General features: G+C 37.8%; 1 protein-coding gene across 1 annotated transcript in view; it reads left to right on the top strand.

The window, feature by feature from the left end:
- LOC126188961 (laminin subunit alpha) overlaps positions 1 to 27,431 on the top strand; it is a 364,582-nt gene extending 337,151 nt beyond the window's left edge. The window contains exons 50-56 of the mRNA XM_049930722.1: positions 1,889 to 1,972; positions 5,358 to 5,570; positions 5,701 to 5,867; positions 9,413 to 9,658; positions 14,351 to 14,501; positions 21,472 to 21,699; positions 27,134 to 27,431. Coding sequence (XP_049786679.1) covers positions 1,889 to 1,972; positions 5,358 to 5,570; positions 5,701 to 5,867; positions 9,413 to 9,658; positions 14,351 to 14,501; positions 21,472 to 21,699; positions 27,134 to 27,402 — 1,358 coding nt within the window. The 3' untranslated portion in view covers positions 27,403 to 27,431. The remainder of the gene's footprint in view (positions 1 to 1,888; positions 1,973 to 5,357; positions 5,571 to 5,700; positions 5,868 to 9,412; positions 9,659 to 14,350; positions 14,502 to 21,471; positions 21,700 to 27,133) is intronic.
- The last annotated feature ends 552 nt before the right edge of the window (positions 27,432 to 27,983 follow it).

The raw sequence follows: 27,983 nt of genomic DNA, 5'->3' as shown, positions 1-27,983 counted from the left end.
ACTGTTATTTCCTTTGGATAACAGAAATTACTTGGAATTCTTTAACATTAAAATTTTTCAGTTTCACAGTCACTGGTGGGCAAATTTTCATATGCAGAATGAACATACTTGTGGCATGAGTCACACTGAGAATGCACTCAAACATAGATGTTACTCATGTACTTTCACACTGCGGACTGGCTATTTTGGTCGGCATCTGATTATTAATAGACAGGCCTAAGAACAGACTTTTATTTTGAAAATTACATAATGCTTTGAAAAATGGCTAGGTTGGGGTTTACTGTTCTTGATGAACTATAACAACTAATGTGATTTTGGCGTATAGAAGATGTTGCTAGTTAGAAATTTAGAGAAATACATGGAACTATTATCTTTTCACATTGTGAATCTCCTTGTTTATATGAATAAGAATCATATTGCAAATTAGAGAAAATTACATGAAATTATTAATGAGTGTGTTAATTAATCAGTGTTGTACATTGTATTGTACAGAAAAATTAGGGTAACAAAAGCAAACTGGTGCTTTTCATTTATTATGCTGTCAAAGTTCGCAATCTAATAGTGGCTATGATGAAATCTGCAATGGAAACTATCAGTGGCTGTGAACTTCAAGTTCAATTATTTTGGAGGATAATTAATTTTAGGTAATTTAAAATACCTTATAGAAAAGTCAGAATGCCTAACTTTCGAGTAGTGAAGGTCACTTTTCCCAATTACCTTGATTAGCTCATAAAGTTTTGCATGTAGTGAACTAGATTACAAACATCAGTTAGTTATAACATTTAATTACAATGATGGAATTTGGATAGCTAAATTAATGATCTGAATAATAAATTCCAGTGAGATTCAGTCTTTTTTTTTTTTTTTAAAAAAAAAAAGAGAGAGAGAGAGAGAGAGAGAGAGAGAGAGAGAGAGAGTGAGATTCAGTCTAAAAAAAAAGTTTATTATGGGGGACTAGAAAATGTAGCAGATGGAAAGAATCCACCTTCTATGTCACATGTTATATCCAGTTGTAGAAGTTACTAAACCAGACTACAATGAAACAGATTCAGTTATATTTCTTCATCTGAAGCAGTCCCAACAATCATATTAGTATTTTCAAGCTCACTGTATGGACAAAAAGTTTCATGTTGCATGTGAAATAATTAATGCATTTGTGTTGTAGGGAGACACACACACACACACACACACACACACACACACACACAAACTGTATGCAGCTCGACTGGGATGGGTGTGTGAGGGTTTGTATCGTGTGAAGTGGTTGAGAGGAGAAAGAAGGCAGGGAGTGGGAGAGAGAATTGGGAAGAGTGGCTGACAGCTGGGAGGGAGAATCAGTAAGTTCTTGTGCTGACTCTCATTCATAGCCATTAGTTACCCTTCCCAAACCCTCCCTGCTTCATATCTCGCTTCGCCCATCAATTCAGCACAACCCCTCACCCTCATCGAGCTGCAGACCTACTGTGCTGGCTGGCACTATGTAGTCAGTTTCCACTGTAAAGCCATACATGTTTGAGTGCTCCTGAATATATAGGTATGTATGTATCAGTGTGCATGTGTACTTTAGCTGGAAAAATAATTCATCTGAAAGCGGTCTTGTTTAACTGCCTTTCCATGACTCATCACCTCTACAATTTGGTGAATTTCACTCCTTAAATTATTTATATTCTGTTAGGACCTTTTCATTGGCATAACTACATTTACTCTTAGGTGACAGATTAAAATTCCGTAATTAATTTGTACCTCACACTCAACAGGTTTTTAAAGTCTAATCTTCCTCCCTTCATGTCATTAGTTTCAGTTTAAGTGTCAATTGCACTGTGTTTCAGTTACCTAGTTTAAGTGCTCCTTTTAACCAGAAATGGACACTTTTTACTTTTTGTTGCAGATTCCGATGATGAAGATTACACTATTGTGGAAGAACCTGAAGAAAAAACAGAAGTGGAGCATGCAACAGATCGTCCAGGAGTAGGTAAGGAATGCCTGACATTGTTAACAAGCAGATTATTAATAGTATAAAAGAAATCTCAAAAAAATATTAACTTAGCGTCTTTATTCTATAAGTATCACTGTGTGATGTGATTTATAAAGAAGATTGCATTGCAAGATTTTCATTACGGTGCTACAAAACAGTTCAAGTGTCTTCCAGCACTTGTGAAAGATTTCTGTTCAGCTAGTCAATATTAAAGGGTGAATGTACCAAGTTAAATTATGTTCTGAATTCAACAGATAAAAAAATTGTTTTCCCATATATTTTGTTTATGTGTTCCTCTTTTCTTCTTTTGTTTTCCTCAGACTTCACGCACGATTGCTGTTTTCTTACATGGTCACTTGACAGTTTTGATATCCTACTTTATGCCAGCATGAATTTCATCTGTGCTGATGAAAACTTTGTGTACATTTTGCAACTATGTATACTCAATCTACGTTAGCTGCATTTCAATGCTTTTAATTGTTTACCTATTATTTATTTGATACACAAACAGGATACCACCTGAGATTTTGTATAAAGTATCAGATGGATGATATTGGTGTAGCTCATATAACCAGGCTGTCTATTGTGGGTTTCTGCCTGTGCAAGCAAATGAGGTTCTTTTAATTTTGATAACTGGCAAGGAACTGCCACTTTTGTGTCTTATCATATTCTTATTTTAATTTCCAAGTTTTCTATTTGAATTTCCAAACTGCTTCATTAATGACAACAGTTTAGTTGACTGCCAGAATACTGTAAAAGCCTTGTCCATATTTTGGGAATCCGAAAAGACTCATTATTAGATATTCTCTGAACATGTGGCAACTCTTTCATATTGTATTAACAGGCAATAATCAACATTTTCAAAGAAGAAATGAGCAAAAATTCTAAAAACCAATCACTCACCTGCAGGTGAACGATAAGTGGCACATACTCAAACGTAACAGACATAAACTTGAACTAGTAGTGAGCCATAATATTATCCTTTTTCTAAAGCATTCTCTTATGTATGCACACACCATTCATCTTCAGATGAGTGTTTGCCTATTCTAAGTTTATTTATTTTTCCTCCTTGAAATTTCTGTTATGGAACACGTTTAAATAGAAGCATGACAGAGCACTTGATTCTTATATTTTGTGTACTGTCTTATGTTACTTACCATTAAATGTTCTGATGCACTCATTGTTACATACAATACCTTATCCCTACAATTTTCTCAGAGGTACATCTTTATGATTTACATATATATGCTTGTATATCCATGTCCACTATTCCTATCAACATTTGTGATATGTCCCAGATCACTTATGAATGCAGCCTACCTGTTGTTTTGCCCATTTCCTCAAAATCTGTTGGTTTTGTCAACTCTTAATCGAGAACTTCCTCAAACATATGGCTACAGAATTTATTGATTTTGTTAACACTTTCTGACTTGTTGCAAAAGCATTTCATATTGTATGAAAATGATGAAATCTGTCATCGACATATACTCACACACTGGATGGCAATTTCATTTAATTATAACAGTTATCACTCTGTCTGCAAGGTTAATAGAAATGTATATTTGATTTTTATGTGCTGTGTTTTTTGCATTAGTGATTGATTTGAAGGACATTGCCACAGAAAACTATTTCCATTGCCCTTATGTGGCACACCTCTTTCAAAGCTAGCATGAAGGACAATATCAAGAATTTTAAGTTTTAGTTTTAAACTAGTGAAAGAATTTCTTGGGTTGTTAACTGTATCTAATGCTTACCCTTTTCAAGCAGTTTACGGATGGCTTTACTGCCTTGTTGAAATTACAAACATCTATTAAACCATCAAGAGAAATACTTTCAACTATATTTTAGCTCTGAGTTGTGTTATTACCTGTACTTCTCCTTACTGCAGAGCATAGGACAATAATACACAACAAAATTATAATTCTCTGTTCATAAAATATTAACATTCATTTTCATGCTATGTTATGACACCTGATACTGGTATTCTCTCATCTCCATGAGGTTCTTCAATTCATCAACTGAATTATTGTTTAGAGTCTTTTAGCCCTTTGTTGTGTTCAAAAAGGAAAAGGTATACATACACTTAACTGCACAATAATTGGCTGGCACATATCACAATCAGAGCACTCGTGTGCAACATGCCATGATGAGAGGATGTGTAGAACAGTGGAACCATAATAAGTGATTTAAATGCCTGAGAATTGGTGTGCATTTAGGCCCAACAGTGCCTACTTTTGTGTGACCAGACAGGTCAGTGTTGTGCAATGCTTAGTTGGTGTGGAGCTGTCATACAAAATACAAACATGTAACTAAGTGCCACTATGCGTCACCAACATCACAGCATGGAATATCAGCATCTGAAAGCGTTCTATCAAGACAGAATGATTGGTCTCCAGGAGACGGGTCTGTCATCCTTGACACTGCAGCTTGTATGGGGCATGCTGCTTCAACCAGTGCGGTGTACATGGAACCACTGGAGAGAAGAGGGCCATACAGCACTGATAGGGTACTGGAGAGCAGAATGTGATCACAGCATGAGATTGCCACCTTGTCTGCTTAACTGTAATGGAGAGAACAGTTTCTTCCACAGTGTTGGAATTATGTTGGAGCACTGCAATGGCATGAACATGTGTGCATTGACAGTTTGGCATTGTATTCTGCAGGCTGGACTGGTGGCATGCCGTTGCGTTGGCTTCCATTGACCAGAAACCACCAACACCGCAAACTATGATGGGTGCATAAAGCTGACACTGGTGTGCTGAGTGGAGAAATGTAGTGATTTTGGACAGTTTTTGCTTCAACTTGTCCTACAGCGATGGCTGCGTATGCATTTGATGTTGCCATGGTGAACACATTTGGGAAGACTGTATTGTCAAGTGACATAGTGGACAAATGCCAAGCGTGATGGTTTCAGGCACCATTGCCTGTAACATACAATCTTGCCTCTTACATCTTGTGGGCAATCTGAACAGCTAGTGCTATGTTAGAGAAGTCTTACAGCCCAAAGCACCATACTTCTGCAAGCAATTCCACATGCCATATTTCAGCATGATAACACTTGGCTGCATGGGGCGAGGAATGTGCAAGCCTTCTTTTGAAGAATGATGGGTACCACTGCTTCCCTGGCCTGCCTGTTCACCTGACATGTCACGCATCAAACATGTCTGTTGTGTGTGCTCATTTCCTGGACTCCAGCCATTCTGGTCAGAGCCCAGAAAGCGAGTACACACAACAACACAGCTTGCATTACCTGAAAAAGTTGACTGGGTCAGTCATTGAAATGTTGAAAACAGCTCAGCTACACACCTAGAAGTACAATATTAATCAGTTACATTGGAGATCATAAAAAAGTCTTACTACTGTTTGATTTTCTGTGTTATAGAGTTTGTACCAGAGGCAACACCTGAAGCAGTCACGACTACAATGACAACTACAACCACCACTACCACAACTACAACTACAACAACAACCACCACTACTACAACTCCAAGCACCACCACCACTACCACAGAACCACCTCCTGATCAGTGCAGACTACCACTGCGACCAGCTTATGATCCAGAGGCCTCATTTGATACACATGGATATTTTGTCAGTAAGTATTTCCAGTCTGACATTTAGTTTAGTGGTGTGTAAAAGATGCATAACCTTGTATTTTGATGTTTTGAAGTGTCTTAGTATTATATTAAATATATTATGAGATGCTAATTTTTAAAATATTTCAGGTAGAGCAGAAAATAGCAGAATACTGTTCGACAGGTTACCAGGCCGCCTGAAGAATAGATACGACTTTAGTCTTCAATTTAAAACACATTCTTCAGAGGGAGTTCTATTCTATGTAGCAGATATAAAACATATCGATTTTATTTCTCTTTATATGAGGAATGGAAGGGTTAGTAATCAACACTTTTTACATTTATTATTCTTTTCTCTGGATCTCAGTGTTACAGATACATAAGATTGCTCAAAATAAATCTCTGTTCAATATCATCAGACAAAAATGTTAATCCAAAAGTATTCTTGTTTAATTCTACAATGTAACTGCACTTTTCAAATGTTAAAAATTTGTTTGTCACATTGCAAAATGATTCAGAAGACATCTTGCAGTTTATGTCCATGCAAATCTAAAGTGGGCTGATGGATGGTGCACAGTAAGACATAAAAGAAAAGAGCATTCACGTTTGTTTTCACGCACTAGCTCTTTCTCCAGCAATAGCGCACACATTGACACACACAACCACACAGGCACCCAAACACGTCATGGGATACAACAAAAGGAGATATTCAAGTGAGAGGAGGAAACTGAAGGGGAAAAATGGAAATGGGGAGGAGAGAAAGTTGAAGACGGAGAGGGAGAAATGGAGGGGAGATGAAAGGAAGTTAGTTTGAAAGAGGTGCGAGGAGAGGGAGATGGAGAATGCCTGCATTGTGGGGAGGGAGAGAGGGAGGGAGAGGGAGAGTAGTGGGAGAAATCAGTGCATGATTTGGGCAGAAAAGTAGTGGTATGGGCAGAAGAGACAAGAGAAAAGAAAAGGTGAGGTGGTGGGAACAGGTTAGCACAGGTTTAGGCCATGGGGATTGAGACAGCACAGGGTGTGTTGGAGAGACAATTCCCATTTGCATAGTTAAGAGAAAACTGTGCTGGAAGGGAGTATTCAAAAGACCCATTTGTGCTGTGATGTGCAGCATGTTCCGCAGCTAGGTGGTCAAGTTTGCGGTTTGCCACAGTTTGGCGGTAACCATTCATGCGAGTAGACAGTTGGTTGTTATCATGCCCACATAGAATGCTGTACTGAAATTGTAGTGTAGCTCATATATAACATGGCTGCTTTCTCACATGGGTCTGCCTTATATTGGTTGGGAAATGCCTGTGGCCGGGCTGGGATGTATGGGACATATCTTACCCCTGGGCCTAGCACAAGGAATAACCCTAAGGGAGCAGTATTAGGTGTAGGACGGGTATAGGTGTGGACAAGAGTATTCTGTAGGGTGGGTGGACAGTGGGACGCAACTTTGGGGGATGTTGGTAGGATTTTGGGTAGAAGATCCCTCATTTCAGAGCATGACATTAGGTAGTCAAGGCCCTGGTGGAGGATTTACCTGATCTTTTCAAGGCTGAGGTGCTTCTGGGTGATCAGAGGAGCATTTTTCGGCAGCTGGTTAACAGGTATACTGGTGTCAGAGGTGCAGATGGTATGGCAAACTTCTTTATGGGTGAGATGAATAGGATATTGTCTGTCAGTAAAGGTTCTGCTAAGGTTATCAGTATATTTTGACTGCTCCTCCTTTCCACTGCATTGCCCACAGATGGCAAGGCTGTAAGGGAGAGACCTTTAGATATGTAAAGGGTAACACCTGTCAAAGTGAAGGTACTGCTGATGGTTGCTGCTCTTGATACAGACAGATGTATTTATGGACCCACCTGAGAGGTGGAGATCAACACGTAGGAAGGTAGCTTGTTGAGTTGAGAAAGACCATGTGAAGTGGATTTGGGAATAGGTGTTGAGGTTATGGAGGTAAGAGCGTAGGTCATCCTTGCCATGATTCTGGATCATGAAACTGCCATCAATGAATCTGAGCAAGACAAGATGTTCTCCCTATACAGTCAACACTTAAAACCTGTTCAGATTCATTGATGATATTTTCAAGATCTGCACTCATGGCAAGGACAACCTTACTCTTTTCTCCATAACCTCAACACATTCCCAAATCCAGTTCACCTAACCCTTCTTAAGTCATCAAGCTACCTTCCCAGATGTTTTTCATGGTCAAGCAGCTGCTCATAAGCCACTCATCACGCCAGTAAATGCCAGACAACGCCTTGCTTGGTGTAAGGAGCGTATACATTAGACAATTGAACAGTGGAAAAACATTGTGTGGAGTGATGAATCACGGTACACATTGTGGCGATCCGATGGCAGGGTGTGGGTATGGCGAATGCCCAGTGGACGTCATCTGCCAGCATGTGTAGTGCCAACAGTAAAATTTGGAGGCGTTGGTGTTATGGAGTGGTTGTGTTTTTCATGGAGGAGGCTTGCAACCATTGTCATTTTGCTTGGCACTATCACATCACAGGCCTATATTGATGTTTTAAGCACTGTCTTGCTTCCCACTGTTGAAGAGCAATTTGGGGATGGCTACTGCATCTTTCAACATGATCGAGCACCTGTTCATAATGCACAGCCTGTGTTAGATTGGTTACATGACAATAATATCCCTGTAATGTCTGGCCTGCACAGAGTCGTGACCTGAATCCTATAGAACACCTTTGGGATGTTTCGGAACACCGACTTCATGCCAGGCCTCACCGACCGGCATTGATACCTCTCCTCAGTGCAGCACTCCATGAAGAATGGGCTGCCATTCCCCAAGATACCTTCCAGCACCTGATTGAATGTGTGCCTGAGAGAGTGGTACCTGTCATCAAGGCTAAGGGTGGGCCAACACTATATTGAATTCTAGCATTACCGATGGAGGGCGCCATGAAGTTGTAAGCCATTTTCAGCCAGGTGCCCACGTACTTTTGATCACATAGTGTATCTGTTATAATAATGAAGGCTTTATGACAAAAATTTGCTTTCCAGGAATGTAATCATAATTGTTGACGTGTATTGTCAACTTGGATATGTGGTGAAAGTATTTGCAAATGGCCGAGGAGGGTGTTTTAAGTATGCCGCATCACATATCACTTAAATTGCAAAAGCAGCTGTCCAGGAGATTGGTTGGCAAATGCCTCTTCATATCTTTCATCATCCTGAGCATTGAGGAAATGCGTCAGATAATTGAGATTTTTTCAAAGTTCAGCTCCAGGAAATCACATTTTATTAGTATATCTATAAGAGAGCCTACACCAGCACTACAGAAAGTCATGCAGAATGAAGGAAAAATATTATTACTCATCTTTTTCTGAGTACTTTTCATCTTTAATATTTCTATTACGGCAATGAGACACTGTAGACTACTGCTTCACACCAACATGCATAAGTACAAGAGACAAATGACTGGGCTGTGAACAAATTGAATCAAATTAATAACAGACCAAATCCATCATGTGAAATATTTTCACTGGTGACAACTGGTGTACCACAGTAAAAATATAAGTCAGATGTGTCTAGAGTAACAGTCTGCTCCCAAACTGGAGATCTATGTCAAGATATTGACCTGTCAGATCCTACAACTAGAATAGTGATAAATCATACAATGGAGAACACTCCTCTTTAAAGATTTTTTTAAATAGTTGATTTAACACTTCTGTAACATATCTATTTTTAATAGATATCTGTGTGGGTCATGTAAATAGGAATGTGTCTTGCTAGCTGCACACTTTACTCATTAGAGAATTTTTATGTACAAATTGTGATAATAGCTCTATGTGTAAAGAAACCACCAAAACTAAGTAGCAGGATAGTTAAGACTACTGTATGTTTTTCTTTTCAGTTGGTCCATGCATTCAACTGTGGAACTGGAGCAGCCAATATCACAAGCACCAATAAATTTGATGATGGAATGTGGCACACAGTTGAATTTTCACGACATTTTACAACAGGCAGTCTCATAGTGGATGGTCAACCAGAAGGAGATGGACAGTCACCCGGAGACACAAAATCCATAAATGTTGAACCACCAGTATTTCTTGGAGGTGTTCCTCAAGAAATTGTTGAAAAAGTTAGGCTTAATGTGAAGGTATCCTGTTATGCTATATTCAGATTATGTTTTTATTTTGACAGGGGAATTCAGAAGTTTCCAAGTATTAGGAATATGAGAGATGTTCCTTTACGAATGTGTTAAGAAAAATTTAAAGAAACTGAGCCAAATAAACCTTTATTGCCAAAATCGATGAGCAAATTGAGTAAAAATAAGTGTGCACAAAAAACAACTTTTCCCGCAACATATGGAAGATTTAATATTGTTCTTGTTTACCTCTTATGTGCAACACTATGAAAAGTATAGATTACTATGCAATGTGCTATTTTTTACAGTGAGCAGCAATCTGTCCTTTTCATAATATTGTTGATATTCCAATTTGGATTTTCCATTTATGATTTTACCTCTTATTTGCTCAACTGTAGCTTTGACTGAGGTGATGAAAGACTTCACTTCCTCCTTGTATGATTTTTGCTATAAGGAAATGTAATATTACTGCTCCTGTTTTTCTCGAGCAATTATACAAACACCTCCCATTTATGTAATCTGTATGTTTCCCAGAACCATGCACAACATCTACTGGATAACATAAAACATCAAAACAGAGCATCCAGTATAAAACATCTTCAAACAGGTCTGTCTAAAGAATGACATTTCATTTGTTTGAGTAAACACCATGACTGTTGTCAAGAATATATGTATTCTCCAAGGACTTCGCGCTTTTCCAGAGTGGGCCCCAACAATGCTAAGAGCTTCTATAATCATGACCACAGAAGTACTTCCTCTCGTGAAGTTAATGTGATTGCTGCCCCATCTTGGAAACATGCGTCATCCCTCAGTTTGATTCTCCACACGCAAAATAAAAATAACAAATAAATCTACAGAATACTTGTACTCTTCTCTATGAAAACTTGTTTTACGGTTTTCAGTTGCAGTATTATTTGTCAGTAAAAGTGTATAGGGATACACATCAGTCCTCTGAAGTGGTACGTAATACCACAAGTTATTAATTGTACTGCAGGTACAGAAATAAGTGTTGGCTTGTATTCCTCATGTAAAAATGATAAGAATTGTTCATATCAGTATGGTTTAAGAAACTGATATCTCTGTGTGTGGATGTGTATGCTTTTGTTAGAAAAAAAGAGCAAGGGTTCAAAAGCTAGTGTGAATGTTGTTTTCTGTTATGTATGATTTCACACCACACCTCAGTCTGCTATAGGTGAATGGTTGCATTTACATTATTTTACAATTGGTTTCAGAAATGGTTTAGTTTCCAAGTTGCAAGGCAGTCAATCTATTGGTATATTTTTGTGTTCCTGTGTTTCAGTCAGATCTTAAATACTCATAAATTGTGATATTGCCTGCCTGATTCAGCCACATTGCCCATAGGCCCACATCACTGCATATGAGTAGTTTTTAAATACGCAGTACTAAGTAGACTTGTTAGCATCAGTGTCACTGTTACTCTGCTTGTTACAACTTATTACAGTGCACTAAAATAATGAGCTTTTAGCAAGCAGTTAATGTAGAGCTTGAAAGATAGAAATACAGTAAAGCCACATCATTTGTACAACAGGATATCCAGACATAAAAGCTATGTGTGTCAGTCTAAAAGCATTAGAAAGACGCTTGTTAAAATTTGACGACATGCAATGTGAGAATGGTTGAAGTAATATATTAATTCCTCCCACATGAAGTTTGCATATTCACTGGGATGGAAAATTTCCAAAAATTAAAGCTTGTGTAGAGACTTCTGAACAGTTATCCTCCACAACATTCACGAATGGAACAGAATTGGCATATGGAGGAAGGGACATGATGATGTACTCTTTGCCTCATGCCATAAGATATCTTGTGCAGTAAGTATACAGGTAAATGTTAACTTCCTGATATAGGAAGGAACAAATTTGGATTCTCCAACCATAACATGTAAACACTGATGTTTTGTCCTTCAAATGAATGACAGAGCATGGCCCAAGAGCACTGACTGTAAGGAGTGGCTCACTATTCATGATGTTGTGGAATAGTCACCTAGAATCAAGCTATGTGGCTGATTTTACAAATTAATGTTTCACACACAGTTATCTTGAAATTTATCATAAACAATTACTGCACCACCATCACTGCAGATAAAAGCTACATTGTGATTTTTTTGTAAGAATAAAATTCTGCCAATTGTTTCAGTACCAATATGGAACAAATCTAAACTCTTCAGGTGTGGCGCTATCGTTGGATTAGGCACCCTTCATAAGATACTGGATTCAAATTTCCATAACCAATTGTTGCTTAACTTAACCTCATTGGTCTTCTTTCGGTAGTTTTATTTCAAGTCAACATTTCGTGAACACCTATTTATGATGAAGTGCATCTTGCATCATGAGTTGTGAAAGTATATGGGGCAGTATGCTTTTTTATCATGATGATCTCATCTTACCCAGCATAGGTAACAAGAATTGTGAATTGTGGTTTATTTGTCTCATAACATGTATAATGTAAATTATTTGATTCACGAACAGGAGACACGTCAAATTGTGGTAAAATTTAACCATAAACAAAAAACAGCTGATGTTAGCAGACAAAATCATAATAATAATACAATTTTGTTACACATACGTACAATAAAATCTAACACTTAATTACCATTTGCTCAAATGATCATTTCATCCTCTGTGAATTCTTCTGTTGAATAGTAACATTTCTCCCACAGAATCTGCTGTAGCCTCATTTTTAAAATTTATTGCTTCATATTAATATGTTTTTGCCCATTAATTTGTTGTATTTTGTCATTCTCATACACTGTGGAGTCTGTGCCTATAATTTCAACTGGTGTGTGGGTAACATAAAATTATTTTTATTTCTTGGCATATATGCATGGTTAAAATGATTCTCCTCAAATAATTTTTGTCTGCTGTGTAGGAAGATTATAACTGCATAAATGTATGTGGAGGGAATAGTTAGGATTTGCAGTATCTGAAATAATGGGGGCGACAATACTCTGTTGGTTGTGCGTTACACATGTGCGACAGTTTTCTTTTGCAGATTCAGTATTTGAGATACACTACCTGAACTTCCCCAGAAAAGTATCCCATATGTAATGACAGATTCAAAATAACTATGATTAGCAATGTTTTGTGTGCTTAAGTCAGTGGAATTTGCTAGTATTTGCATTGAAAATGCAAAACTGCTTAGTTATTGGATAGTATCAGTATGTGTATTCCAGCTTGAGTTCTTGTCCACATTTAGTCCGCGGAATTTGATCGTGTCAACTTCTTTCACAGGTTGATTGTTGTGTTGTATTTTAAGTTCTACACATTTTAAAAGTTTGGTTTTTAAGTGTACCGTATGAGTTTTTGCAATGTTCAGTTTCAACCCATTTAACTGGAACCAGTCTTCTAAGGTATCCAGTGTCCTTACAATTGAGCTCAGAATTTTTTCTGCATTGTCATCTTCAATTGAAACAGAAGTGTCATCTGCAAACAGAACTGATGGGGAATTTATATTTATGGGTAAGTCATTTATATAGAATAGGAACAGGATTGGCCCCAAAATGGAGCCTTGAGGAACACCTTGTAGCACTGTATTCCATTTAGAATAATAATTCACTGCATCTGAGGTGATAGTTACCCTTTGTTTTCTGTTGTGTAAGTATGATGTTAGCCAATTTAGAGCATTGTCCTTAGCCCCATATTTGTCTTACTTGTAGATAAGCAAGTCATGGTTCACGGAGTCAAATACCATGGTGAGATGACAGAAGATACTTGCAACTTTACTCTTCTGATCCAATGATTTGCCAATCTTTTCAATAAAGTTATTCGCTGCATCCAGAGTGGTTTTTCCTGGTTGAAATCAAAACTGGTTACTTATAATTATATAATTTTTTTACAATAAAGTTTTTGATCTGGTTTGCAGCTACTTTCTCTAACACTTTTGGTAGGACTGGAAGTATACAAATAGGCCGACAGTCCCCATGTCTTCCCTCAGTGTGACTGACAAGAGGAACAATTGGCAGTTCTGAGTGGTCAGTAACAACTAACTGTATACAGTGAATGACAGACTGGAAACAGCATCCAAAACACAGTAAGGTCATCATAAGCATACATGATAATTCCATAGTGAATACCAAAAGAGAGAAAAACATATAACAAGCAATAGTTAGACACTGTATCAAATTGTGCAGCCCATTAGCTTCAAGAGATTATGTGATCAGAGTTGCATATTTAAACACATAAATCTGACAGAGAGTATGCTCACTGTACTTTCTGCTTCCGCTATCAACAGAGCATCAAGGAACCGTTATTACTTGTTAACTGTAGAATTTCAGAAGCCTTATTGACGTGGAAGTGTGGTGGAGAATTTGAAACATTGCCTGACACAAGATATTCTCTATTGCAGATGTATTGGAGGTATTTGGAATTAACTATGATGGGGAATTGAATTCTCATTCAAGCTTAAGCTGCAAACTTTGGTGACACACTTTTAGCCAGTCATAAAATGCAGCAGATGACAAATGTACTGATATGCTGGTATTACTTACGTACAGCCCTGAGTGTAGGAAACTTAACCATTTCTGGACCTATGTTTACATAATCTTTTGTGTTAGGTTAGTTTAAACAGGATTATATGAAGTAAGGAGCTGGATCCTTAAATATTGTTCACAAATTTTTATATGCTCTGTATGGTGGTCTGTTCAGTCAATAAGCAAGTTTATATCATATTCACGATGTGTTCCAGGTACATGATTTTGGTTTTGAAGGCTGCCTGAGGGGTCTGACTGCAAACGGCTCCGATTTTCCAGAGCCCACATTGTTGGGTGTAAGACCATGTTCATTTGACTTTGAGAAAGGTGTATTCTTTGGAGAGAATGGTGGCTTCATTAGAGCAAGTAAGAGGACATAATATTCTGTTTGGTGTGTGTGTGTGTGTGTGTGTGTGTGTGTGTGTGTGTGTGTGTGTGTGTGTGTGTGTGTGAGTGAGTGAGAGAGAGAGAGGGGTTAGTAATAATATTAGTTTTCAGTATAAATTATGAGTATGTATAGGATTTAAAATGACGACATAATAAACTATAAAAATTTGATGCTGAGCGTAATAGCTTAAAGTAGAAAGTTTCCTTATGTGTGAGCTGTATAAAAACAGGGATAGAAAAGAGAATTGTAGGATGTAATAGATATAGTATTGCAAAAACAGGAAATGGGAATTCAAATAACACAAGGGAAGAGCATAAATAGATTTTAAATCACAGGGAAGCTAATGTGAAGTTAAAAGTACAGTTAAAATTAAATTATCAGAGGTATAGGTAGCAATTACTCATAGAAGAGTTAGAATAAAAGAAGACGTAATTGAAATATTGACAGAGTAAAATATAAAGAATATTTTTTGTTAAACATGTCCATTCTTCTGAGTGAGATAATATACATACACTACTGACCATTAAAATTACTACACCAAGAAGAAATGCAGATGGTAAACGGGTATTCATTGGACAAATATATTATACTAGAACTGACATCAGATTACATTTTCACGCAATTTGGGTGCATAGATCCTGAAAAATCAGTACCCAGAACAACCACCTCTGACCGTAATAATGGCCTTGATACACCTGGGCATTGAGACAAACAGAGCTTGGATGGCATGTACAGGTACAGCTGCCCATGCAGCTTCAACACAATACCACAGTTCATCAAGAGTAGTGACTGGCGTATTGTGACGAGCCAGTTGCTCAGCCACTGTTGACCAAACGTTTTCAATTGGTGTGAGATCTGAAGAATGTGCTGGCCAGGGCAGCAGTTGAACATTTTCTGTATCCAGAAAGGCCCATACAGGACCTGCAACATGCGTTTGTGCATTATCCTGCTGAAATGTAGGGTTTCGAAGGGATCAAATGAAGGGTAGAGCTACGAGTCATAACATATCTGAAATGTTACATCCACTGTTCAAAGCGCCGTCAATGCGAACAAGAGGTGAATCAGACATGTAACCAATGACACCCCATACCATCACGCCAGGTGATATGTCAGTATGGCAATGACAAATACACTCCTGGAAACTGAAATAAGAACACCGTGAATTCATTGTCCCAGGAAGGGGAAACTTTATTGACACATTCCTGGGGTCAGATACATCACATGATCACACTGACAGAACCACAGGCACATAGACACAGGCAACAGAGCATGCACAATGTCGGCACTAGTACAGTGTATATCCACCTTTCGCAGCAATGCAGGCTGCTATTCTCCCATGGAGACGATCGTAGAGATGCTGGATGTAGTCCTGTGGAATGGCTTGTCATGCCATTTCCACCTGGCGCCTCAGTTGGACCAGCGTTCGTGCTGGACGTGCAGACCGCGTGAGACGACGCTTCATCCAGTCCCAAACATGCTCAATGGGGGACAGATCCGGAGATCTTGCTGGCCAGGGTAGTTGACTTACACCTTCTAGAGCACGTTGGGTGGCACGGGATACATGCGGACGTGCATTGTCCTGTTGGAACAGCAAGTTCCCTTGCCGGTCTAGGAATGGTAGAACGATGGGTTCGATGACGGTTTGGATGTACCGTGCACTATTCAGTGTCCCCTCGACGATCACCAGTGGTGTACGGCCAGTGTAGGAGATCGCTCCCCACACCATGATGCCGGGTGTTGGCCCTGTGTGCCTCGGTCGTATGCAGTCCTGATTGTGGCGCTCACCTGCACGGCGCCAAACACGCATACGACCATCATTGGCACCAAGGCAGAAGCGACTCTCATCGCTGAAGATGACACGTCTCCATTCGTCCCTCCATTCACACCTGTCGCGACACCACTGGAGGCGGGCTGTACGATGTTGGGGCGTGAGCGGAAGACGGCCTAACGGTGTGCGGGACCGTAGCCCAGCTTCATGGAGACGGTTGCGAATGGTCCTCGCCGATACCCCAGGAGCAACAGTGTCCCTAATTTGCTGGGAAGTGGCGGTGCGGTCTCCTACGGCACTGCGTAGGATCCTACGGTCTTGGCGTGCATCCATGCGTCGCTGCGGTCCGGTCCCAGGTCGACGGGCACCTGCACCTTCCGCCGACCACTGGCGACAACATCGATGTACTGTGGAGACCTCACGCCCCACGTGTTGAGCAATTCGGCGGTACGTCCACCCGGCCTCCCGCATGCCCACTATACGCCCTCGCTCAAAGTCCGTCAACTGCACATACGGTTCACGTCCACGCTGTCGCGGCATGCTACCAGTGTTAAAGACTGCGATGGAGCTCCATATGCCACGGCAAACTAGCTGACACTGACGGCGGCGGTGCACAAATGCTGCGCAGCTAGCGCCATTCGACGGCCAACACCGCGGTTTCTGGTGTGTCCGCTGTGCCGTGCGTGTGATCATTGCTTGTACAGCCCTCTCGCAGTGTCCGGAGCAAGTATGGTGGGTCTGACACACCGGTGTCAATGTGTTCTTTTTTCCATTTCCAGGAGTGTACATGCATCCAATGTGTGTTCACCGCGATGTCACCAAACACTGATGCGACCATCATGATGCTGTAAACAGAACCTGTACTCATCCGAAAAAAATGACATTTTGCCATTCGTGCACCCAGGTTCGTCATTGAGTACACCATCGCAGGCATTCCTGTCTGTGATGCAGCATCAAGGGTAACCACAGCCATGGTCTCTGAGCTGATAGTCCATGCTGCTGCAAACGTCGTCAAACTGTTCGTGCAGATGGTTGCTGTCTTGCAAACGTCCCCATCTGTTGACTCAGAGATCGAGATGTGGCTGCACGATCTGTTACAGCCATGCAGATAAGATGCCTGTCATCTCGACTGCTAGTGATACGAGGCCATTGGGATCCAGCACGGCATTCCGTATTACCCTCCTGAACCCACCGATTCCATTTTCTGCTAACAGTCATTGGGTCTCGACCAACGCGAGCAGCAATGTCGCAATACGATAAACCACAATTGCAATAGGCTGCAATCCGACCTTTATCAAAGTCGGAAATGTGATGGTACACATTTCTCCTCAGTTCATGAGGCATCACAACAACGTTTCACCAGGCAATGCCAGTCAACTGCTGTTTGTGTATGAGAAATCGGTTGGAAACTTTCCTCATGTCAGCATGTTGTAGGTGTCGCCACCGGCGCCAACGTTGTGTGAATGCTCTGAAAAGCTAATCATTTGCATATCACAGTATCTTCTTCCTGTTGGTTAAATTTCACCTCTGTAGCATGTCATCTTCATGGTGTAGTAATTTTAATGGCCAGTAGTGTAGTTAAAGCATCAAAATCGTGGTCGTTTAGGGATCCATCTTGAAGTACTATAATAATTTGACACTGAAGAATGGTACATAACTTATTGTAGGGATATATGTAATTTTAATATGACAAGGACTCAAAAATTTAAATAGCAGGAGATCGGTGATGGAATAACAACAATATAAAATAGGATAGGTTTCTACTCACTACCCAAGGAGGCAACGGGTGGTAGACAGGCACATTGAAAGAAGACTGTTAGATGGTATAAGCTATCTGACTTAAGCTTTCTTCAAATGTGGTAACACACATTCAGTAAACATTGATCTGACTTGTCACATAGTTATGCAGTGACAGGTGGAACAATGGGAGATCCTAGTACTGAGTAACAACTAAGTTCATGCAATGAGTGGCTGTAACAGCTAACTTCACATAGTGAATGGCTGGTCAAAAACAGAGTTCAAAACACAACAGAGTCATCACAAGTCCATAGTAAATACTGAAAGAGTGAAAACCATACAGTATGCAATAGTCAAACACTGAAATAAATGGCATGGCCTGGAGGTAAAAGGCAAGTGTTTGTATGTGGTGCACTTGTGTGTTTAAGCCCAATCTGTGTCTTGGGAGGGGGATTGTTACTTCCTAACCACACTATTTCAGAACTGATATTGATACTGCAGCTTGGTGGGGAATGTGAATTACAGTCGGAATCAGGATTTGCACTGTTTCAGATGTGTTTGAATATATTTGCAATTATCTTTGTTGGTGAATGAAGTTTGGATTTAAGCTTAAGGTGTGAACTGAACTTTGTGAAACACATTTTGAACCCTTCATAAAATGTAGCAGAAGATGTACATACACAACTCACACACATTGGCCACTGCAGTGTTCAGGCAATGTATGTCATAAATGTTTTAATGAGCTGTTGTAATTTGTGCACACAAAGTGTTTATGTTTTGTTAACAGCATCATATCTTCCAATATAGGCAATGGTTTGAGAATGAACAAAAATATTCAAGACTAGGCACTAATAAAACTACTATTTGTCCTGTGATGGAAAATTTAATAAATTAGAAATACACAGAGTTGCTAACCCTGATACAACACATTGTTGAAGTTATGTTAATATGCTCAGTCTTCACAATGTGTTTATACCTATGAAAACTCTAAAATTTTGTGCAATGCTTTACTTAATTTGATACAGCACAGTAACTATGATGAATAATGAGAAGAAATTCAATTTTTTATCAAGCAAAGATGGCAGATGATAAGATGTGTGAAAAGCAAACTTTTACACTGATTAGTTTTCTTAAAATCAAATTATAAGTATTTCATAATAACCAGAATGCCATTGCTCAGTACAGGTAGCAGCATTAGGTGAGCAATACAGCGACAACAAAGTTGCACCCAGCACAGAATGCAAAGAGCATGTTTGTAGCGGTCAAAGTGTTAAAAAGTGACAGTAAAACACTGTGGCAGTGCTGGAATATGACAACAAAGTCACTGATAGATAAAAATTTCCAAAATCTCATGACATTAAATGATATAGTTAAATATGAAGTAAATTTTACTATGATATGGCAGATTCAGTGGTACCAAGAGTTGTCTTGTTGCTGAAACGTTAGTTAGAGACTTTATTCACCAAAAATAATCATTTTACTTTCTGGCAAAGTTATTGTCCTCAATGTTAATCAAATTTAATAGTTATTACATGCCAGTCAGAACATAGGACAATTTATTTATTTAGGAATGGTTCCTGTCAGAGGAAATAATGCCTTGATGTAATGATGACAATGAAATTACAATTAATGGTCACACTAAAATTATATTATCTAAATCACTCAAAACAGTGGCAAATCAGTTTGCAGTGGTTTGATTTTAGAATTTTCATTATTATAGGCATGAAGTAGTACCTCACTGGCAACAATGTTCCATATTCTAAATTATATTTGTCTCCAGGTGCAACTATTCCTTGTACTTGCTGTAGCCAAGCAGAACTCTTCCTCTTGAAGCATTTTTATAACTAACCAATGTACTGTACCATTGCAACTTGTAATGCCTCTCATAAGCACAAGAAATTACTGCACACATTTTCTTTGTGCCAGTGTCACTCAGACTTAGGTCCTTACATACTTGCAGCTGCACCACTTCTCTCTTACATCTGTTGTTAAAGACTATCTACACTCCAGCAGTTTCAGTGACTTGACACAATACAAAGTCTCTAACACTGTCATGTTTCTGCTGTAAGATTTTACAAAATTGTTTGTAACCATTTCAGATAATACTTCATTTTAGTTTGGATTAGTGTGGGATTTTTAGAAGTTTCATTTATACCAAACACTACTTAACACAATACAAAGACTCTAACACTGTCAGTGTGTATGCTGTAAGATTTCACAAAATTGTTTGTAATCATTTCAGGTAATACTTCATTTTAGTTTGGATTAGTGTGGGATTTTTAGAAGTTTCATTTATAGCAAACACTTAGTTTCAATGTTTCACTTACAACACATGCATTTGTCATGTCTAGTTTACTAAGTTTACACTGTAGTTAAACTGCTCTTATGTAATAAAGAGACAGAAAATTTGACTGAAACTAGCAGTGCATTTGTTGAAATCTTAGAAAACAATATTTTGCGTATTCAAACTGCATTGTCACCAACTCAGATGTGCATCCAGATTTATCAGCACCCAGTAATTATAGTAGTCTCTGTAAGCATAGGCATCATTCATTTCCAAAACTGAATCATCCCACAAAACATTGGCAGTACAAATTTCGTTGACAGTTGATGGATAGCAGGGTCATTACTTGTATTCTGGAAAAGCCAATCAACTGAGAAAACACGTTTGTTTTCAATTGTGAAATTTGGTTTTGAATTAAGAAGGAAAATTATCTGCATCTTACATAAATTCTGTAAGATATGTACTGTATTAACTGTTTGTTATATACAAATAGAAAAGGATGACCTTGTAGCATTACTAGTGTTACCTTTAAGAACCCTTACTTAGTTATGGGAAGTAAACTGTCACCTTAACAGTGTCCACCAAATCTATAAAACTTAATCAAAGGCCTGTTGGTTGTATATAAGTGATTTTCTAGTCTTTGAAATTAACTGTGAAAACACAGTTTTAATAGCCCAACCATTCTGGTTAACTAAAGCACAGTCAGATACCAAATACAGCTTATGATTGTGACTGGGGACAAAAGTAAATGGTTCATTGCTAATAGCTTATGCCTTAACCTCATAAGATAAAAGTTATTTACAACTTCCAGAAACCATATTAGTGGGGAGAAACTAAGTGAAAGCCTGAATGTTAAGTCTAAGATACCTCTAAGTTAGACACTCAAGATCTGTAGCATCCATCAGTCAAAGAAAATTCATGGTTTATAGATAATTACATAGTAGCCTATATGAAATGCATGAATTATCTTTGTGTCCATCAGAAAACGTTGTATTTATCATGATTTGTTGCTATTATGCTACTTTTCTTTCTTCTTTTACTTTTGATTTTATTTTTTTCTGTTTTGAAAATGTCAGCTTTATTTCTTCTTGGCTTATTACTATAGAACCCACAATTTTATTATGACACTATTGTATATTGTTATAATATTCTGTTTCAGGACCAGTGTTTAGGGTTGGATTATCAATGAAAATTCAGATGGATATTAAACCTCGAAGTATGTCTGGAATACTTCTCTCTGTTCATGGGAAAGCTGATTTCCTGTTACTGCAGATGGTCAATGGAACAGTGAAATTTAGTGTTGACAATGGAGGTGGTCCCATTAGTGCGACATATACACCAATGAAGAAGAATTATCTTTGTGATGGCCAGTGGCATCAGATTTTAGGTAAGATGATCAGCATTTGATTTGCTATTATTGTATTCTAGAAGTTTTTAGTGTGCATGTATACCATATTTACAGCTAGAGGAACTTAGTTGTTACCTTTATAGCCAAAAAAGGAATACAAATAAAAATTTCCTTATGATGAATTACAGCTTCATCTTGGTTGCAATGAATGAGTCATTCCCCTTCAAATATAGTTAGATAGCCACATGCAAGGAGCTTCAACAGTGATTATGTAAGCTTTGAGAAAGTAACACAAGGTCCTACTATTTTTTAAAAATGTACCTCCATTTCTTCAATTTGTATGCCATACTGCATTTTGTAAAACCACTTTATTTGTGGATCCATTATATAGCTCCATGTAAAGATTGTTCAAGAATAATTTGTAAAGAAGAGATCAAAATCAAATAAGGACACGTGTAGACTAAAATGTGCATTAAGAATTTGCTTGTGATCTCACCATATCATGTGTATGTGCAATTGCATGGTTGAATGACATAACAGAAGGGCCTTCAGTTATTTTTCTCAGCTATCACTTATTTTATTAAATTTCATATACTGTTGTTGTTACTGTCATTCTGGTCTTCATTCTGAAGTCTGGTTTGATACAACTCTTCATGCTTGTCTATTCTGTACAAGTCTCTTCATCTCTGAATAACCATCACACCCTACATCTTTTGAACCTGTTTGGTGTATCTATCTATTCTTCATACCGTACAATTTTTACACCCCCAGGTTTTCCCCCAGTACTAGAGTGATGATTTCGCGATGTCTCAGAATGTGTGTTGCCAACCAATCCATTATTTAGTCAGGTTGTGCCACAAGTTTCTTTTCTTCTCAGTCCTATTCATTACCTTCTCATTAGTTTTACAAACTGCCCATCTAATCTTCAACATTCTTCTGTAGCACCACATTGCAAAGGCTTCTATTCTTTCTTGTCTGAAATTCTTATTGTCTGTGTTTCATTCTGTAGAAGTCTATACCCATACAAGTATCTTCAGAAAAGACTTCCTGACACTTAACTTTATTCTAGATATTAGAAAATTCCTATTTTTCACAACTGCTTTTCTTGCTGAAATCAGTCTGTATTTTTTGTCCCCTGTACTTCAGACAGCATCAGTTATCTTGTTGCCAAAATAGCAAAGCTCATCTACTACTTGTAACATCTTATTCATTAAACCAATTCCCTCATAATTGCCTTATATAATTTGGCTACATTCTGTTACCTTTGTTGCTTTTGTTGATGTTCATTTTATATCTCTCTTTCAAGACATTGACCATTCCATTAAACTGCTCGTCCAAGTACTTTGCTGTCTGTGACAGAATTTCAGTGGCATTGGCAAACTTCAAAAGTTTTTATTTCTTCTCTAATTCCTTCTCCAAATTTTTCTTTGGTTTACTTTACTTCTTGCTCAGTGTATGGAGTAAATAACATCTACATCTACAAACATACTCCACAAGCCACTGTATGCTGCATGGTGGAAGGTACCCTGTACCACTACTAGTTTTTTCCTTTTCTTTACTTCCCTATTAATCTCACAAATAGAGGGAGGCAGAAACAACTGTCTATGTATGTCTATATGTGCCCTAATTTCGCTTATCTTATCCTTGTTGCTATTATGTGAAACATACATTGATGGTAGGAGTATTGTTCTTCAATCAGTTTCTGATGCCATTTCTGTAAATTTCTTTGGGAAGAACATTGCCTTCACTCCAGGGTTCCCATTGGAGTTCCTGAAGGATTTCTGTAATACTTGTGTTTTGTTTGAACCTACCAGTAACAAATGTAACAGATCGTCTTTGAATTGCTTTGATTTCTCCCTTAATCCAACGTAGTGCAGATTCCAAACACTTGAGCAGTACACAAGAACAGGTCATACTATTTTCCTATATGTAGTCTCATTTGTAGATGAACATCACTTTCCAAAAATTTTCCCAATAAACTGAAATCAATAATTCACCTTCCCTGCTACAGTCCTTACATGCTTGTTCCATTTCATATCGCTTTTCTATGTGATGCCTAGATATTTAATCAGTGTGACTGTGTGAAGCAACACACTACTAATGCTGTATTCAAACATTATATATCTGTTCTACATACTCATGAGCATTAACTTATATTTTTCTACATTTAGAGCTAGCTGCCATTCATCAACCGAACCAAAAATTCTGTGTAAGTCATCTTGTATCCTCCTACTGTTACTCAGTGATGACACCTTCCCACACACAACAACATCATCAACAAACAGCCACAGATTGCTGCTCTCCCTGTCTGCAAGACCATTTATGTGTATAGAAAATGACAGCGGTCCTATCACACTTACCTGGTGGGACTCCTGATGATACCCTTATCTCTGATGAAAACTTGCTGTTGAGAACAACATACGGATTCTGTTACTTAAGAAGTCTTCCAGTCACTTACACATCTGGTAACCTATTCCCTATGCATTGGAGATAGGCTACAACCTTGTTCTTATTCCCTTCTCAATTACTGCTTCTCTTTCACACTCTTTGACTCTCACAATGCCATGCAGTTTCTTCACAGATTTGACAACCTTCAAGATTTCAAAGAGTATTTTCCAGTCAGCATGGTCAAAAACTTGCTCTTCAATATTGTTATGTAAATTTGTCTGTGTCTTGAGCAAACACAAATTCTTCTTGTTTTATTTCTAAACATTTTGGGGAAGTTGCACCATTCTCATTGGGTACATTTATTTTCTTAGTATCACATACTGGTGTTTATGTAGCTTTCTGACATTTGCAGTACAGCTGTTATTTTGCTCTGGGTTGTCATATTTTGTTGATTCTGAGTGCTCATGTCTCTGCAGAGTATCTTAACTGTTCTTCTTAGTACACACTGTCATACTGTTTATCAGATATTCACATTTTTAGACGTACAAATGGTATAAATGTCAGTATGCCTTTCTTTAACATATCTTCTAAGAAGGCTCCAAATTCAGCATTATTTGGGAAAAGTTTCTATTGTGATGTCTGTCTCCTTCATAAGTATAATAGAATTTATTCTTATATGTACTAATACCCATTTCATAAAACATATTGCCCACAAATGTTTTCAGTCCCCTTCTTGTTATAAGAACACTATTTTGCCACTTTACGACTTAATTTTGGAAGGAGTTATTATAAGTAATGTGTATGGACCCTTTACTGATATATTGTGTTCAGATGATAATACTTCATCGTCCTTGCAAGATGCTCACTGTTCTCTCCTCGACTATCCACACTGTTTACAAAATCATTAGAATGTTGCTATCAGAACATGACAAAAAACAAATAACTGACTGACCAGACCTCACAATATTTACATGAGCTGTATAGTTATGTTGAGCAAGGTGAAAACAATGTGTTTAAAAGTGAATTCCTACATAAAATTGTTTAATTAAATTTTCACACAATTGTAAAACATATTCCTGATGACCAGAATGTATAAAGTAAAAACTGTTACTATTGCAGGAACATTTACTTTTCTTCCCTTTGATTATGTTTACCTATTCCAAGAGAAATGACAGGTTGACAAACTTTCTTGAAAAATGCTACGTTAATGTATTGTGCAAAACCGTAATTGAAAGAAATGCTCACATTAATTGCTGACAATTTCCAATAAAGCTTATGCTTTACCTGCCCAAATGTATTACATGATTCCACTGTAATCACATATCAAAAGTTATACATGAAGCCCAGTATTGAACACTTCATGTACAAAATTTAGCCTATTCTCAGAAGCTTTGCAGTGTGTTGTTACATTTTTCTGGAACCCAAACTAATTTACCTTAAGGTCAGATTCTACCAGTTTTCCCATTCACTGTAAATAATTCATCGCAATATTTTGCAGCCATGACTTATTAAACTAATAGTTTGGTAATATTCACACCAGTCAGCATCTGCTTTCTTTGGAATTGGAATTATTATATTATTCTTGAAGCCTGAGGGTATTTCTCCTGTCGCAAAAATTTTGCGCATCAGGTGGAATAGTTTTGTCATGACTAGCACTACCTAGGATATAAATAATTGTAAGGGAGTGTCATCTGCTATAGGGGCTTTGTTTCTACTTGGGTTTTCTAACACTCCATCAAATTCTCCTCACAGTATTGTATCCCCCAACTGATATTCATTTGCTTCCTTTTCCCTTTCTACTCGCATAGTATTGCCTTCAAGTTCGTTTCTTGTGTATAGACTCTCTATATATTCCTTCCATTTCACATGTCATGTTCATGTAAGTTTATTTGCTTTCGAAGTTTTCTCTAGTTACACCTTTATTACAATAAATTGGCAAAGTTGCCACTTTTACATATCATTACAGATTTTCTCATTGCTTTGTTAACATATGCACGATGATGTGCAAGTTTAGGAAAATGCATTGTTCACAAAAAATGTGGGAACAACTTCATAAAATGTATTTATTTTCTGTGTTTGTAATGGCTGTGGTATGTTTGTGGTCCACTGTATCATTGGAGTTATTGGATTTCGCATTAAATACACTAATATGTAACATTGAGCACTGTAGGACTATAGCATTGCTGTAAGTCTGAAACATTTCTGCCACTATCTGTAATGTTTGCTGCAAGTGTGTCACTATTACTTCAAAATAAAAAACCTTAGTACTGTCAGAAATATATTAACTTTATATGATATGAAAAGGAATTAAGAGACTAATCAAATGTAGCGTTCAGTTTAGTCTGGAAGAGTATTGAGAAGTTCACGACCACAATATCTTTACAATTTTTTATCTGGATTATCCATTGCATTGCATTGTTTCTTCTGAAGCTCAAACATACTAAGGCATTATAACTGAGGACAGGGGTGTGACTGAATGAAAATCTGCAATGTTGCATGCAATTACAATTAGCATCAGTTTTCCTTACACTGCTGCCCTTCTACTTACAGAACACATACACTATTTCTTGACATCTGAGCTCCCTAGTTCTGAAACAGATTAATTTACAAAATTTCCTCTCCAGCCACTTCTCATCTTTGATATTCAAACAAAACTGAAGTATCCACTGGTGAAACTTCTGTTTCATTTCAGTATGTTTTGTTGAGTTGTTTGCTCTACAATGAATAATGAAGGAATTCCTGGTCCATTGTGTGTGCAGTATTTGTGTGACAACACTACTCAGTACAAAGCACAAAGGATAAATGTTGTGACTGCTGCTCTTTCTGCTCTGATTCCCATCCCCTTGGCAGTCAGTGTACAAGATGGATCTTGCTCTGTATATTTCTTATGCCTTAATCTAAAACCACTGAAGAGAAAGTGCATGCACTGTATTCCTTATATCATAGTTTTGTTGACGGATATTATTGGAAAAAAGACAATGGTGAAATTAGGAAATATATCAATCAAATCATTTAACTCTAAACTGTTTTATGAATGATGTTGCTAACTCTGTTTGATGTATTAATATCTGCCATTGTATTTCAGCTGTGAAATACAGGAATGTGGTCACGTTATCAATTGACTCAACTCAAGGAGAACCCATCATTGGTAGACCTGGTAAAGCAGCTACAGATACAAAATCGCCATTGCTGATAGGAGGTCGTGCTAAACCAAACCTCAACTTACGGGGACTGGAAGCAAAGGAACATTTTGTTGGCTGTATGAAGAACATTATTATTAATGATAGGCCAGTTAATATCTCAAAAGTTCACCTTGGTGGTGATATAATGTCTGGCTCATGTCCATTGACTTGAGTTGTAGTTTAAGAATAAATTACTTTTTTATATATTCTGCTTGTTTTGAACCTTCTCTTAGTGTCCTTTACATAAAGCAACATTTTGACAGATGTTATAAAGAAATTACTGTTATTAACAGAGGAGAAAATTCCTGTGGCTAAGTATTACTTTGGATTGTGATCAATGTTTCATCAAATTTGCTCCAACAATAATTACATAAAATACTCAAAAGATTGACAGCACTGCCACACCTTTGCGAAAGCTTTTGTTGTACCAAATGAAAATAATATTTTGTATATGTAATTGATAATTTATAAATGTTCATGCAAATTATGAATGTGTCAAAGAATTCTCAAAATTAAATCAGTTTAATTACAGAGAATTTATTGTCCAGGAATTAGTAGATAATCAAACTATCTCAAAATTAGTGATAAATGGTAAAAGGAACCATGGAACAGTAAAGTTTAATGCCCTGTTGACAATAAGGTCACTAGAGACAAAACACAGTAAAAGACCAGTGCTCATTTTATTTCAGAAAGTCAGTGATTTATTCTCAAGATTGGTTAAGAAATGCTGAGTGTGGTAAGCTGAAGATTGTT

Source organism: Schistocerca cancellata, chromosome 5 (assembly GCF_023864275.1).
Source record: "Schistocerca cancellata isolate TAMUIC-IGC-003103 chromosome 5, iqSchCanc2.1, whole genome shotgun sequence".
Classification (NCBI taxonomy): domain Eukaryota; kingdom Metazoa; phylum Arthropoda; class Insecta; order Orthoptera; family Acrididae; genus Schistocerca; species Schistocerca cancellata.
Note: the sequence above shows the minus strand (reverse complement) of the source record. Positions and strands in the feature narration are given on the sequence as shown.